This window comes from Salvia hispanica, chromosome 1 (genome assembly GCF_023119035.1).
Source record: "Salvia hispanica cultivar TCC Black 2014 chromosome 1, UniMelb_Shisp_WGS_1.0, whole genome shotgun sequence".
Taxonomy (NCBI): Eukaryota; Viridiplantae; Streptophyta; class Magnoliopsida; order Lamiales; family Lamiaceae; genus Salvia; species Salvia hispanica.
Genome location: NC_062965.1, coordinates 53,036,687 through 53,052,440, shown reverse-complemented (window position 1 = coordinate 53,052,440; position 15,754 = coordinate 53,036,687). Strand labels below are relative to the sequence as shown.

Here is a 15,754-nt window from a genome sequence, read left to right as displayed (position 1 = left end):
AAATTTTCTTTTCACTGATGTAATCCAGCTCAAATTCCACAGATTTAGCCCACTAATTTCCATTAATCATTATTAAGAAAAAAAAATACTAGTGAGAGTAGGAAAACGGTCCTACTCGCTGAGTAAAACAGCATAGTAGGTGTTGAGTAATAAGATAAATACGACAGCGTAATGATGATTTTCCTCTGCTTTAATTTTTGGGTAACGATTTAACAAAATAATAGAGTATATATTATTAAACGGCATATTTATTTACGAAAAGCATTTCTCTTCAAAAACCCTAATTTATTTCTCTACTTACAATTCCTGGGAAATTCGTTGCCGCCGTCTTTTCGGTCTTGTTATTTTTCCAGTGCTGCAGAAAAATCCCCTATTTTCTTGGTAAGTATTCCTGATTTTTCTTTATTTTTGTTGATTTTTTCTGAATTTTGTCTGATTTTTCGGGTGTTATTTTATTTGTATTTTGGTCGGAAATTGTGTATTTTAAGTAACTGTGTATGTTTGCCGAGGCGTAAATTTAAGTGTTTTTTGGTATTTTTGCTTGATCCGTTCGTCACTTTGGTGAATTCTACTGAATTTCGGAGATTTTATATCTAAAAAGCTGTTTCCTTTTTCAACTTGTTTCACTGTGTTTCTTTTATTTTTTACTCCTTTTTTTTTTCAAATTTCAATTTTGCGTTATTTCTGAGCAAATTATTATCTTTATATTATTCAATCTTCGATAAATTAGTTTTTCCTTGTTCGATTTCGGAAGTTATGGATTCCTTTTTCTGATTTGAAAAATTACTGCTTCTGTCCTATAAATTTGATAATTGCTTGAAATGTCATCACTGTTTAGGGATTTGAGCTCAGTTAAAGCTGGGATTTTTGTTCACTCCAATTTATGATTCTCAGATTTTGGTGAAGAAAATGTCATCGTCTGAAGCTATGACGTCCATGGCCAACCGGGAGCCGTTCAGCATGAGCTCGCCGACGCCGACGATGAACCCGGCAGCTTCGCAACCGCAGCTGGACCAGCAAATGCACATGTCCTTTATGAATTCTGATGGGGGCGGCGCATTCAGGCAAGTTTCGCCACCGGCGCCATTTCAATCTGTCCCCGCCAGGCAAGTATCGCCGCCACCGGCTCCATTTCAATCTGTCCCCACCGGCGCTGCAGTGATAAGCCAGTCTGCTGCTGAGCAGAAGCGGAAGAGGGGCCGACCACGGAAGTACGGGCCTGATGGCAGCATGAACCTTCCATTGGGTTCGCCTCAGCAGGCCAATGCGGCTATGTCGCAGCAGAATTTATCCCCTCCACCAGGGGGTGCGATAGTTCCTCATTCGGTGCATATGGAGAGCTTGCCGGCGATTGATGGATCGGGCTCGCCCACAGCCAAAAAGGCCAGAGGCAGGCCCCGTGGTTCGAGGAATAAAGCAAAGCAGCATCCCGAAGTTTTAGGTAATTTGATCTATGTTTATGTTATTTATAGGTGCTGGTGTGATCAAGTTACAATCTTTGCAATAAAATATTTTCTTGTACAGAAAAGCGTCGGGCACCATGTGCGGGCATGTTTTTCTCTGTGTGTATGTGTATAATATACTACTACTAATTAATACTCCCTCTGTCCCATTAGAAATGCAACGTTTTCCTTTTTGGGTTGTCCCACTAAAAATGAAACGTTTCCTAAAATGGAAACATCACTCTCTCTACTTTTCCCTCTCTCCTACTTTACTCTCTCCATTAACTCACAAAACAACACTTGCATAAAATCTTGTGCCGGAAACCAAATGTTTCATATTTATTGGGACGGAGGGAGTATATATGATAGATTCTGAATGCTATAAGTTGCTTTACTTGACTGGACCACAACTTATTTGTGGCTCTGATATTTATTCTGATGATTCTGTTTTCTTATTTCAATCATACATTCACGTTTCATTGTGGTAGGATATATTATAGTAATCCGAATCAGTTAATTTATGTATAATTCAACCATGATAGCTTCGAATGCCTTACTACTAAGCTGGAACCTTGGATTTCCTGAATCTAAAATTTGCAACACAACCCAGGATCTAAGATTCTAATTTGAGGGAATTTTACCAGCATGCCCCCTTGTTTCATCTAGAATCTTTCTTCAGCAACAATCTTAAATTATTCTAGTGCGTTCTCCTGTGAAATTTTCTAGCTTTTCTATCGGTGCTCAATTGTTCTGCATTTGTTTAACTGGGAGGTGGGAACTGACAATGTAGTTCTGCTGTCTTATTGGGGCGATATTTCCCTTTTGTTCTTAATTTGTTGTTTCCATTTTTCTATTTTAACCTTTTTTTATTATATTATTTATTCTTGGCCTACTGCATTTTCTCTTCTTAGTAGCATGCGCTTCCTGTTCTTATTCTCGGTTTATTAAATTCTGACTGAAACTCTGCTTGCAGGTTCAACTGGTATTGGTTTCGTACCACATATTCTCAACGTGAATGCTGGAGAGGTTAAATGTGTTCAATCTTTTTTCTTTCTGATCTGTATTAATCTGTCTCGAGAATCTTTCCCTTGTTAACGCTTCATTTGCAATCAAAGTTGGTCAATTAAATTATACTTGTATATATCCTTTTGCTGGTTGTGTAGCATGCCAACAATAAGCATACATGTAGTACATCTAGTATCTGTTGTCAATTCTCTCACAGTTTGATCTAGCATTAAAATATAGATGATTAGCTGATTTCAATAACTGGATGCTGGTATGAGGGCTAGCGAATTTTCAATTGGACGTTGTGCTACACTGTTCCTTTCCTGCAGGAACTGGAGATGTGGTGTCCCATCACTTTTTTTTTTTTGCTATAATCACTCGAGAAGCTTATTCGATTCACTTATACCACGATGTGCTTTGTGGTTCTGCAAGTCATGAATGCAATGAGATATGGAAGAGATCATTTCAAAATGTTACTGAACATGGACATTATTTTTTACAGGATATCTCTTCGAAGATAATGGCCATTTGCCAGAATGGACCCAGGGCAGTTTGTGTTCTCTCTGCCAATGGGACCGTATCTATGGTAACGCTTCGTCAGCAAGCAACATCTGGTGGAACTGCCACCTTTGAGGTACTACTTTTCTTTTAACTTTTTCATAATTATTATGCATTCCTCATTCTTTTGGGTGTTCTGTTTTAAGGATTTATGTCTTATTGTATTTTTATTATGCAACATATCCACCGTCTCCTGAAGATAGCTTCAATCATGTGGTATGAATAACATATATTTCTTCGCACGGATTTGCTTGTTATACTCTATTGCATCCATAATTGGTTAATAAAATACCAATAATATCTGAATGGGTCTGATACTTCAACCAGTTATGCATAGATGTTTACTTTTTTTCAATGTTTAAAAAAAAAAATTCTTAGTGAGTTATCATCTAATTTCCTGGTTATACTTTACTTCTTGCATTTCAAACCAAATTAGGAGCAAAAAGAATTTCGTAATTGATTGACGCTTCATTGAGACAAAATCTAGGCTAGGCTGTGGTATCATAACTGTTTTGCTTAAGCTTTTTTCATTACTGGCATTTTTATATCACTATGTAATATGTTCTCCTCTGACCTCTCTTGAATAAGCATCTGTTGTTCTGGTCTCTACAGTTCTTGGTATAATTTTCTCATTCAATTTGTGTAGGGTCGGTTTGACATCTTATCCCTCTCTGGATCGTTCATGCTAACTGAAGTTGGCGGTCAGAAAAGCAGAATTGGTGGGTTGAGTGTTACTTTAGCTCAACCTGACGGAAGCATCATGGGTGGTTGTGTTGCTGGTTTATTGGTTGCTGCATCCCCGGCTCAGGTAGTCTGCTTACTCAAAGTCACTTAAAACATGGGCCATGATTTGATTGCATCTGTCTTTGGCAACATCATGTTTGCCTGTAGAAAGTAACCCCAGCTCTCTTTTGTCCAGGTTATAGTGGGGAGCTTTCTGCCTGATGGCCAAAGGGATGTTTCGACAAATTATGTGGAACCTTCATCAGCTCCAAGATTGAACCAAGGTGCTGGTGCTGGTGCCAGCAGCTCCCCATCACGAGGAACTCTCAGTGAATCATCAGGTGGACCTGCAAGTCCACTAAATTTGAGCTCCGGTGCTTACAACATCACACAAGGCATGTCAGGCATTCCATGGAAATAACTAGTTTTTGCAAAATGCTTCCTTGGAGTATGAAGATTATGTGACATTAGACTTGCTGTAATATTACTTTGTAACAGAGAGAGAGAGAGAGAGAGAGAGACCAAAGATGGCATTCCTTGTTTGGAATGCATGTAGTAGAGCTAGGTTCTTACCCAACTGATGTTCTTGTTTTTCCATTTTCCATTCCAGCTGGTGGAGTTGAGTTGTTGTTGTAGAAACATTTTTTAGTTTAAATCTTCTTCTGACTTAGTGATTTTGCGTTTTCTAAATTATAGTACATGTCGGTTTCTTAGTCCATTTTATGAAACTTAAAAATGAAAGATGAAGTTGCACTTGAATATGTATCAGGCAGCTCATTTTGAGCAGACCAGCCCTTTCTCAACTTGTACTTTCTCGATTCCTGCATCAAGCTTGTTGTTACAGTTAATGCTGTTGTTCTGTGTTATACATAGCCCTCAACTTGGACAGGCATTCTATCCACCTTCAGATCCACACACAACAGTCAACACTATTACATTGACTCAAATTCATTTTATAAAAAGTCCACGAATCAAATTCATAAAGAAGTCTCTATCAAAGTCCAAACTTCGACGAAAATTCTTGGTATTTTACTATACCACAATATTTGATTCGCATATTCTTACATTAAACTACAATATATTCATGTCGTCGTCTCATTCCAAGTGAATCATTTTTTTCATGTCCCACTATAATTAAATGACACATTTCTAAAATATAGAAAATTCATTATCTTTATTTGTTTTCTTCTTTGTTACTTTATTCTCTTCATTTAACTCACGAAACAATACTTTATAGAATATTCCACTTAGAATGGGACGGAGGGAGTAGTAACAGCGCAACACGGTTATGCGCCAAGAGTCTTCTCTCGTCTTCTTGTGGCCATGCTATATTTTCTTTGAGATAATTAATAAATGACGTGACGCCCAATATTCTTGGTCATTAGACTGACTAATTATGAATATCAACAAATTAGAATAATAGTTACATAACATAATATTTTCCTATAATTATAAAACATAGCGTTAAGAAAAGATAATAGTACAAATTTTAATGAATAATTTTAAGATAAAAAGAGAACAATTTTCCATATAAATAAATATCGACCACAACACTACTCCTACTAGAATTGAGTGAAGTTGAAAGAAAAATCAAGAGAGAGAGAGGCTTCTGATGGCGCTGAAAGTGCTTGCAGCTCTAGACTCGGCAAAGACACAGTATTACCATTTCAAGGCGATCGTGGTGGCCGGAATGGGGCTTTTCACCGACGCCTACGACTTCTTCTGCCTCCCTCCCATCCTCAAACTGCTCGCCCGCATTTACTACTCCGACCCCTACGTCCCCACCGTCGTCGCCTCCTCTATGCTCGCCGCGGCCCTCCTCGGCGCCGCCATTGGCCAGGTCGTCTTCGGCCACCTCGGGGACCGCATCGGCCGCCGCCGCGTCTACGGCTTCTCTCTCCTCCTCATGATTTTCAGCTCCATCTGGTGCGGTTTCTCCGCCTGCACCTCCCGATCGTGCGTGCTGCTCACGCTAGGGTTCTTCCGATTCGCGCTCGGCGTAGGCATCGGCGGCGACTACCCGCTCTCCGCCACCATCATGTCGGAGTTCGCCAACCGCCACACGCGCGGGGCCTTCATCGCGGCCGTTTTCTCGATGCAGGGGTTCGGGATCCTGGTGAGCTCGGCCGTCACCATGGCGGTGTGCGCCGTGTTTGACCGCGCCACGGACGGAGAGACGCCGCAGGCAGCGGACTTGGCGTGGAGGCTCATACTCGTGCTTGCGGCGGTGCCGGCGGGGCTCACCTATTACTGGCGGATGATGATGCCGGAAACTGCCAGGTTATTAATATACTTAAATAAATATAATTAATTGTATTTTGATTAATACTACCATCCACGAAAATTTATCCCATTTTTCCATTTCCGTCCGTCTCCCAAAATTTGTCCCATTTCACTTTTACATATTTCACTAACTCATTCCTACTCACATTTTATTATAAAACTAATATATAAAAGTAGGACCCACAATCCACTAACTTTTTCAACTCACTTTCTATTACATTTCTTAAAACCCGTGCCCGGTCAAACCGGGACGAATTTTCATGATCGGAGGTAGTATAGTAAATCAAAACATTAATAAGTGTAGGTTCACGGCGCTGGTGGAGAAAAACGTAGAGCAGGCGGTGAGGGACATGCAGGGAGTTCTGGCCGTCTCCCTCGCCCAAATCGCTGAAGAAGAAGAAGAAGAAGAAGAAGAAGAAGAAGAAGAAGAAGAAGAAGAAGAAGAAGAAGAAGAAGAAGAAGAAGAAGAAGAAGAAACCCCCTCCCGAAACCCCGAATCCTACCCCCTCCTCTCCGGAGAGTTCTTCCACCGCCACGGCTGCGACCTCTTCGCCTGCGCAGCCGCGTGGTTCCTGGTGGACGTGGTGTTCTACAGCATCAACCTCTTCCAATCCAGCATCTACCGCCACTTCCTCCCCAAGCACCACATGAACGTCTTCCAAGAGGCCTTCCACGTCGCCAAGCTCCAATCCATCATCGCCGTCTGCTCCACCATCCCCGGCTACTTTGCCGCCGTCTACCTCATCGACCGCGCTGGCCGGGTCAAGATCCAGCTCACCGGCTTTTTCATCATGGCGTTAGGCCTCCTCGCTATTGGAATCCCTTACAAATTCTGGCGCAACACCACCAACATGGGCTTCATGGTTCTATACAGCTTGACCTTCTTCTTCGCCAACTTGGGCCCCAACACCACCACCTTCATCGTCCCCGCCGAGCTTTTCCCTGCCAGGTTCCGGGCCACGTGCCATGGGATATCCGGGGCTGCCGGGAAGCTGGGGGCGGTGGTGGGCTCCGTGGGGTTCTTGAGAGCTTCCACCACGGGGGAGGGGGAGGGGGAGGGGATGACGGCGGCGCTGGTCATCCTGGGAGGGATTTGTGTGGTGGGGATGGCGGTCACGTATTTGCTCACCCCCGAGACCATGGGGAGATCATTGGAGGAGAATGAATGTCAAAACGCTACTCTCTCCGCTCCTTAATTATTGCCTTACTATGTTTTGTCTCCTACCTACTCTTTTCAGTTTTCATCACAGCATATATAATACTACACTCATTCATTTAAGCAATTATATTCTCACTTATTTATTTAATTCACATATCTAATGTTGAAATTTATGCATGCGAAGATGATGAAGCATAGATTAGTTGATAAGACATTTTTCCTCTGATCAATCAGTCGGAGGTGTGTTGGAGTATTTTGAGTTGTTACGATAAAAATTTTATGCATGAGATTAAGCTAGAAATGAAACACGAGGTAATCGATAATACAACCGCAAACGTCTTGAACCCCAAAAAAAATTATACTACTTTTTTCATGCGAAAGGGAAATTAATTGTCTTATTCCTTGAACATCACAACAAGATCATACTTAAGATAAAACTTACTTAAGATAAAGAGAAAAATAAAACAACAACAACTACAACACTTAGAAAATGGAGTATAATTCAATCGATATATATATATATATATATATATCAACGGCTTTTGGTTGGGAATGAGGCCATTTTGTTGATACCACACATCCCCTCTGGCTTCCCATTGTTTCTCTTCATTCTTATAAAACCCTTCTCCCCCCATTTTGGCCCCCAAGAATTCTTCACTATCACATAGTCCAACCCTTTGCTCGTGCCGTATCCCACGGCTGCCACTCCGTGATCAAGATCGGTTCCACAATGCCCGTCAAACACGCCCTACACAAATCAATATAATTAATGCCCCCTTTACTTTAATTTGTGGATTAATTACTAATTAATTACACATTGAGTAACTGACTTAAGTATACTTACTCCATTATAGAACTGGAAGTCTCTCCCAGAAGCATCGATGGCCACACTCAGGGGTTGGTTTGCCAGAGCTTTCAAGAAGCTCTTTTCGTCGTTAGCCGGCACGTCGTGGTAGCCATCAATTGTCACAACTTCCGCCTCATCCTAAATTAGAATTAAACTAGCTAGCTTACCAATGGGTCCAAACTAACATACCAACAGTTGATAAAATTAAAATCATCAGGTTAAAGAAAAAAGGAAATTAATATGCCAAGACTCACCCTGCTTTCTTGACAAGTTCCTTCCTCCATCAGGTAAGGGTAGTCGTCTTCCTTATGGAGACCTTTGTTTGAGACGATAAAGGAGAATGCATAGTCCATTAGGCCGCCGTTGCAGCCATTGTTATAAGCCGTGTCACAATCGATGAGCTCTTGCTCAGACAACTCAGTTAAGTTCCCCGTCACAATTTGGTTGATCCCTTCGACTGCAGCCACGGTTGAAAACGCCCAACAACTGCCTGCATTTTGATTGGGTATTAATTTGAAGGATTATCAATATTGATATGGTGAATCAACACATATATATACTTACTTTTTTTATCTATTTAAATTAAATTTCCTTGTATAAACTAAATTAATGTTACGTACCACATTGACCCTGGTTCTTCACCCGTGTAACGGCTCCTTTCTTCCTCCAATCTACGGATTTAGGCACATCCACAAAATCCCTATACTTAAAATTCTCACCCCTCTTGGGAATTTGATCGGATTTGAGACCTAAAAACATTTTCTTGAACTCATCATGGCTCAAATCGGAGAACTCATTCAAGCCTAGCCAATAGTTGCTAACAACCTTATTCCTCTCATCAATGTGCTTCAAATTATCCTTAAAAATCTCAAACCTATGCAACTTCTCCTCTAGGGTTTTGTACATCTTGCCATGCTTGTCCACCCAAGATTCGAATAGATTGATGAGCTTATCAATGGACGTTAGATCTTCAGGCTCGTAGCCCACGATTGAGAGCTCACGTGCATAAGCTGTGGTGCCGGTGTAGAATAGTGCAAAAGTGGCTAGAATAAATAACTTGGAATATAGAGAAATGAACATGTTTTGAGGCCAGAATTGAAGAATTGGTGGTTGTTTTGATGAATGAGAAGATGATGAGAAACAATGGAGATTGTTGAGAAATTTATACATGTAATATGTTGGTGCAGAATAGTATATTTAATCATATATATTAAATGCTTCTGATTGAAAAGTAAGATAGTACTGTATAAAAATTATTGTCTGACTATACGGAAACTTTAAGGTTAATTCTATTTCAACAGCCTTTCAATCAAAGCATGTTTGTAATTCAATATTTTGATCATTAATTAGGGAGTACTACTATCTTGGATATATTACATCCAAATATATCAATGGTTAATTCATCATTTAATTGCTAACTACAATTAATTTAAAGTCATATGATTTTAGAAAATGTGTGGTCTATAATTTATCATGTGTAATTTTCGTTTTTATTAATAAAATAAAAAAAGATAAAAAAAACTCCAAATTAGAGTTTTGGATGAAAATGTCAATATAGTATTTCGAAAATATCAACACAATGCTTTAAGAATGTTAACACATTGCTTATATTGACATTTTACATGTATTATATTGACATATTTTATATAGCATGTTGACATTTCTGTTGTACGAAAAAATTAAAAAATTTCAAATTTTTTTTCAAATTTTGACGTCGGAACATATGCATATGATATCATTGGAATCCTTATGAAATTATCTTTAATTTGATATATGTTATATGAATTTAAAGTTTTGGGATTTCTTTTAAAAGTTAGTTATAACTAAACATGTAGTTAATTGACATTAATACTGTTGGGGTTTGGTGCCCCTTGTACAGCGGAAGACTTGTGCAAAACAAATAAATTAGACGTAGGATCTATTTGACCGATTATGCGATTAATCAATTCAATGTTAAACAGATAATTGCATGCTAGAACGCAAATAATTCATGCTCAAAGATAGTAAACCCTAAAACATGAATTCTACGGTTTAGAGTTACCGATTTGATTCTCCAAAGAATCATCGATTGCTCGTGCCTTCTCCACGATGATCTTCAATACTAGACCACGAGATCTTCTCTCTGATTCCCGAACTGTATCTCGATATCGGGGTGGGCTGATCTTACCAAAATACTAGGACTCAAATAAAGAAGACAGAAGAAATTCTTCTCCAATTAGGAGAGAAATTCGAACTCCTCTAGGTAGAGGGAGACGAAATTTTGCTATTAAAAAAATTATGATTTCTATCTCCTTTATTCTCCTATTTATATTAAGTTCCTTTTGGGCACAGACAGGGATCTATGGAAGGTTTTGGATATGGGCTCCCCCAATTAGCTTTTTATTAATTAAATTGAACCCACAATTTAATACAAGCTTATATTGGAATATTACGAGCAGCTACTATAGAAGTAATATTGAACTCTTCCCATCCAAATCCGAAATTACAAGTAATCCGGATTTCCACTTTGTTTATTATTTATTTCCCGCGCTTAAGATATAAATGTCCATTAATTAATTAATGTCTGCTATGGACTGAATTAATTAATATCTTATTAATTCTAAGAGTGGACTTAGCAAGAAACATTTATTTATTATTCATAGAGTAATAAAACTCCAACTGGCCAGTTTTCCAAATAATAAAACCTTGTTCGAGCTCCTCTTGAGGACATTATCAAACGAGACTCACCTCGCGCACGATTCAACATAATAACAATCCTAGCACCGCTAGATATTAATCACCACTACCCAATATATCAGGATTATTGGGTTGCGAAAAACCCGCACCATTTGATAAGTCAAAGTAGTGCATAATCAATACCGTATGTTCAATGCTAACATATGTTGATTAAGAAATAGTATTTTATCAAGACCTAGTCTTTCAGTAGATAGCATAAAGACACGTCTTGCTGTTAGATCCGTTCAGTGCTATACCACACCAATGTCATCTTATTTCAGTAAGGCTTAGAAATATGCGGACTGACATTGCAACCTTTCACGATAGGTAGCCAAAGCCTATCTAGGTTGTGAAATTCTTCTTTTTCTTTTGTAAAGCATTGCATAAATCTGACCTGTGTTACCTTAAAGTGGACGACGCCCACAACCGGTCTACTAAGCAAAAGACTTAGACTTTGTTTACTTCTTATGCATTTAAATGTTTGTAAAACATCTTATAAATGCACAAGCAAACACAATGTAATAATAATAGTGATTTTATTCGTGTGAGACTGCTCGAATAATACTGAATCGAGTTAAAAGTGAATTGTAGAGTTTTACGTATACAAGTAAGATTCTATTCGCGCGAAACTTGCTCGAAACATGCTTTTCAGTATACCAAACCTAACAAATACCCCTATTGATATTTTTTGGAATTAATCCTATGGTCTTATTGACGTTTTTCGTTGATCGTATTGACATTTAAGGATTGATGATCTAAGCCCTTAATTTGAACATCTAATGGATATTATTTAGTTGTAGTTAACAATATAACACTCCCCCGTATATATAAATATGAAAATGTACTAGTATATACTCCCTCCGTCCCACAAAAGATGTCACACTTTTGGGACGACACGAGATTTTAGGAGGTTTTGTTTTGTGTGTTAAATGGAGAGAGAAAATATAATTTTTATATTCATGTGAGAGAGAACTTTTTCCAAATATAGAAATGTGACTTTTTTGTGGGACAAACTAAAAAGGAAAGTGTGACATCTTTTATGGGACCGAGGGGGTATATTTTTATATATAGCTCACCTAATAATTAAAGAATCTAAACAGTAACACTTACTATTTTTTTTATGATAAACTCTCTTACTATTGATATTATAAGATTCATGTTCGTTTCATATTTTTTCTCAAATTCATTGTTATCATTTATCAACAATTAATACTCCCTCCGTCCTATAAAAGTTGAGTCGTATTCCTTTTTAGTCCGTCTCAACAAAGTTGAGTCATTACCTTTTTAACTAAAGACAAAACATCTAATCACTCTTATTTTATTCCATCATTTACTTTACTCTCTTTTATCTTTCCTACTTTTTTCATCTCTCCTATTTATTTAATATAAATTCTTAATCTCCGTGTCCAAAAGTTTTGTTGCAACTTTTATGGGACGGAGGGAGTATATTGCAGCATTGAATATCATATCATTGTGTTAGAAAACGTATGAGTGAGTGTAACGATGAATTGGATCATATCCGCACAATATTTCATGTTTTTTTCAATAATATAAAGCATTAAAAATTTGAGAAATTTATATACATAAAGTTTCAAAATCGAAAACCAATTAATATATACAATCAAATCATATCTGATACATGCAGGAATTTCTCCTCTTAATTTTTATACACAATATAAACCAATAAAACGTTATGAACCTTTATCACTTCAATTTCCTTTCAATGGCATCAGCATCTCTTTGTGAAATACGGCTCCGGCCCCCAACGGCGGTGGAGGTAGCAGCGGCTCCGCCTTTGTCGAGCCTGCCTTGGGCAGCGGCGGCGGCTTGACCTGACATAATCTTGTAACTGTTCAAATCTTTACACTTGTGATGAGGGCTTCCTTCTAATGGCAAATCCTTCCATTCGGTTCCTCGTTCATGTTCGTGTTCCTGTTCCTGTTCATGTTGGTGTTCATTTCCGTGACCTACTCTTCTCAGCTGAAGTTGCCCTTCCATTTTCTTTGCTTCGGAAATTTAATGCGAGATATAAGTGTTGGTATATTTTGAAGTACTATTTTGGTTAAAATTATTAGTTGCCCGCATTTATAGACCCTATAAATCCGTGGCTTTGTACCTTTATAATTGGAAACTACTCCACATAATTATATTTACAAATTGTGTTCATTAGTTAGTGGATAACTGGATATATATGGAGTAGTGAATAACACCATATATTTATAACATTACTAGCTCCTATATTTATCATAACACTAATATCTGTCTTTTCAATAATGTTATAATGCTCAACATTGCGGGCTTTTGAGCATTGAAGAGTCCACGTTACACACTAGATTACGATATGGAAATACACATATATATAGGGATCGGATCAATCTTATTTTGGGCTTTTGAGCATCGTCAAGTCCATGTTTCAAGCTAGATTCCGATATGAAAATATACGTAGGATGCTATGTATATTTTTCAATGCTGAAATTTGAACCTTGTGACATATTACAATAAAATAAGGTATGATTTGTGGCGTATGAGATTTATACTGTATTTCATTTAATTACTGCAAATATATAAATATATAGCTATAGCAAATATTTCGAAGAGAACAAAAACTCATATCTAGATTGGGTTTCCCCACTAAAATTCAGTTGACATTATTGGTTTTGCAGTAGTAGATGCCAAAATGCCACTAACTTAACACATAAAATGAGATTGAAAACCATTAGTGAGAAACACGACATGCCAACGTTGAACCCTTATCCTTCACACACCAACCAAAACCCAATATCCGGCTCACAAACTAGCTACCAATTTATCATCACAAATCCACACATCTTTTCCAACCCAAAAAAGAAAGAAAAACAAAACACAAACCCATAGAATTAACAAATCATCAATACGATTTCTCATTAAAAAAAATCAACCATTTTCTTTTTGGAAAAAGAAAGAATTCTTGAATCGAATCATGGAAGCAAACTATCCAAGTTCAAGAAAGTCCAACACTCAGATCCTCCAGGAACTCGAGGATTTGAACGAGTCCCTATACCAGACTCACACGGCAACAACACGGAGAACTGCATCCCTAGTCCTCCCGCGGGACTCCATCCCTCCAATCTCGGCCAACGAGATTGGACATGACAAGGATGAGCTCAACCTCAATTCTAAACCCCAGTCGAGGAGGATGTCCCTGTCTCCATGGCGATCTAAGTCAAAATTGGACACTGGGGACATCCGCCCCAAAGACCCTGTCAAGTCCCAGAAGGGACTATTCAACGACGAAACTCCCACTGCAACCGAGAAAAAGAGCATTTGGAATTGGAAGCCTGTACGAGCACTCACTCACATAGGCATGCAAAAGCTGAGCTGTCTATTCTCTGTCGAGGTCGTGGCGGCCCCAGGGCCTCCCGGCCTAGATGAACGGGCTCCGCCTCTCTGTCTGCGTCCGCAAAAAGGAAACCAGAGACGGCATGGTCCAGACCATGCCCTCTAGAGTCTCCCAGGTAGCTGCGGATTTTGAGGAGACTCTCTTCATCCGAAGCCACGTGTACTACAGCCCAGGCAGTGGGACCCACATGAAGTTCGAGCCGCGGCCATTTCTGATCTACGTGGCTGCCGTCGACGCGGAGGAGCTGGACTTTGGTTAGAAAACAGTTGATTTGAGTGGTTTGATTCAAGAATCCATTGAAAATAGCTTTGAAGGGACAAGAATTAGGCAATGGGACACAACCTTTAGCCTTTTTGGAAAGGCTAAAGGAGTTGAGCTAGTTTTGAAACTAGGATTCCAAATCATGGAAAAAGATGGAGGCATTAGGATTTGGGGTTTACACCCATGCAGAAGGCGGGAAGGCCCGACCACTCGCCTTCTGTTGCCTGAAAGCAGTCAAAGTCATCCTTCAGTGTGCCTAGCCCGAGGATGACAAGTCGAGGTCAAAGAGGAGCTGGCTCGGAAGATCTCCCTATGGACGACCTTAATCTTGACGAATCAGCTCCTCATACCACACCCGCGCCTGATCAGGCGGAGGCAAATAAAGCACACAACGACGACTAGACATTCTTTTTTTTTTTGATAATTAAATCAAATATATTCACTCAAACTGAATGATACAAGAGAACTCCTTGAGCATACCCAAGTGATAGCATAGCCAAACATGCTCGGTAGCTAGAATTTCAATGAAACAAAAGGCACTAAGGCCCGGGATCTAAACATCAAAGAATCATCACATGGAACCTTCCGTGTGTGAGGTGGGCCTTGTTAAAACCTTTCTGGACCAAAAACCCTTTACGGGAAAAAAGATCCCGAAAGGAAAAAGAGTACCCGGGAAGGCTCCATGTAGATCCGCATGTCCCAGCTCTAAGTGAAGTAGCATCTCCATCCGGGCAGGTTGATTAGCGATCAGGGACATGATGTAGGACTTGTTCCTAGGGAAACTTAGCATACAGAATGCTATAAGTTGCTGTCTTGATCTGGAAGAGCACTCTTTTTCGATCGAATCTTTTGCCATCTTTGGTATGAGCATTGCGGGCAAGCCAGGTGAAGTAAATCGTTGCCATCAAAGCAAGAGGCCCTGCAGCATGGATGACGCGGGAAGGTCTTCTATCCCTTGCAAGCCATTTAATAGCACTTCTTATGGTGGTAGGTCGGCGCCTAAGTCCAATCCACTCCCTGATATTGTCCCAGACGTGCCAAGTTTCTCGGCACTTAAAGAAAAGGTGATCGACATCTTCATCCCCACGATGGCATAGGGAGCATGTTGCATCCGTCTCCTCCCAAGTGATACGATCACGTGTGGATAGCCTCCCTCGCAAGGCAAGCCAGGCAATGAAGGAGTACTTCAGCGGTATCATGCCTTTCCAAACATATTTGGCCCAGAATCTGCGATCTTCTCTCGGCCTGAACCATTCATAAGCCGCCTTTGTATCCTTGGTCTTACACCATTTGCTGAGGAGATCCTCTGTTTCCTGCCTTGTTCCTTTGGCGAGCATAGCGTCACGGATGGAGCAAACATGCTTAATAAGCGTGGAGTCTTC

At 39.6% G+C, this 15,754-nt stretch overlaps 3 protein-coding genes and 1 pseudogene across 4 annotated transcripts; 3 read left to right on the top strand and 1 right to left on the bottom strand.

Moving 5' to 3' along the window:
* The first annotated feature begins 238 nt into the window (after positions 1 to 238).
* Positions 239 to 4,398, top strand: LOC125187202 (AT-hook motif nuclear-localized protein 10-like). Its single transcript, XM_048083750.1, has 6 exons — positions 239 to 381; positions 895 to 1,441; positions 2,416 to 2,468; positions 2,950 to 3,081; positions 3,652 to 3,813; positions 3,925 to 4,398. The coding sequence occupies exons 2-6, from the start codon at positions 910 to 912 to the stop codon at positions 4,147 to 4,149; spliced, it is 1,104 nt and encodes a 367-aa protein (XP_047939707.1). The 5' UTR covers positions 239 to 381; positions 895 to 909; the 3' UTR covers positions 4,150 to 4,398.
* Positions 4,399 to 5,311: 913 nt separating this feature from the next.
* Positions 5,312 to 7,290, top strand: LOC125187189 (probable inorganic phosphate transporter 1-10). 2 transcript variants are annotated; one of them, XM_048083738.1, is made up of 3 exons: positions 5,312 to 6,008; positions 6,316 to 6,400; positions 6,470 to 7,290. In XM_048083738.1, the coding sequence occupies exons 1-3, from the start codon at positions 5,341 to 5,343 to the stop codon at positions 7,205 to 7,207; spliced, it is 1,491 nt and encodes a 496-aa protein (XP_047939695.1). In that variant the 5' UTR covers positions 5,312 to 5,340; the 3' UTR covers positions 7,208 to 7,290. The 2 variants fall into 2 exon arrangements, with proteins under 2 accessions (XP_047939695.1, XP_047939686.1); XM_048083729.1 differs by having other exon boundaries at positions 6,316 to 7,290.
* Positions 7,291 to 7,490: 200 nt separating this feature from the next.
* Positions 7,491 to 9,138, bottom strand: LOC125187212 (cysteine protease XCP1-like). Its single transcript, XM_048083761.1, has 4 exons — positions 8,638 to 9,138; positions 8,272 to 8,507; positions 8,015 to 8,155; positions 7,491 to 7,918 (listed from the first exon to the last, which is right to left on the bottom strand). Exons 1-4 carry the CDS (start codon positions 9,095 to 9,097, stop codon positions 7,703 to 7,705), a joined length of 1,053 nt encoding a protein of 350 aa, XP_047939718.1. The 5' UTR covers positions 9,098 to 9,138; the 3' UTR covers positions 7,491 to 7,702.
* Positions 9,139 to 13,691: 4,553 nt separating this feature from the next.
* Positions 13,692 to 15,754, top strand: part of LOC125200532 — a 6,603-nt pseudogene continuing 4,540 nt past the window's right edge.

What these genes read in the sequence shown, in the direction of transcription:
- LOC125187202 (XM_048083750.1), top strand. Translation starts at nt 910, where the DNA reads ATGTCATCGTCTGAAGCTATGACGTCCATGGCCAACCGGGAGCCGTTC. An exon ending in GCAGCATCCCGAAGTTTTAG is followed by an intron (nt 1,442 to 2,415) that starts GTAATTTGATCT and finishes CTCTGCTTGCAG; the next exon opens with GTTCAACTGGTATTGGTTTC. An exon ending in GTGGAACTGCCACCTTTGAG is followed by an intron (nt 3,082 to 3,651) that starts GTACTACTTTTC and finishes CAATTTGTGTAG; the next exon opens with GGTCGGTTTGACATCTTATC.
- LOC125187189 (XM_048083729.1), top strand. Translation starts at nt 5,341, where the DNA reads ATGGCGCTGAAAGTGCTTGCAGCTCTAGACTCGGCAAAGACACAGTAT. An exon ending in ATGATGCCGGAAACTGCCAG is followed by an intron (nt 6,009 to 6,315) that starts GTTATTAATATA and finishes TAATAAGTGTAG; the next exon opens with GTTCACGGCGCTGGTGGAGA.
- LOC125187212 (XM_048083761.1), bottom strand. Translation starts at nt 9,097, where the DNA reads ATGTTCATTTCTCTATATTCCAAGTTATTTATTCTAGCCACTTTTGCA. An exon ending in GAAGAACCAGGGTCAATGTG is followed by an intron (nt 8,508 to 8,637) that starts GTACGTAACATT and finishes ATCAAAATGCAG; the next exon opens with GCAGTTGTTGGGCGTTTTCA. An exon ending in ACTTCCAGTTCTATAATGGA is followed by an intron (nt 7,919 to 8,014) that starts GTAAGTATACTT and finishes TGATTTGTGTAG; the next exon opens with GGCGTGTTTGACGGGCATTG.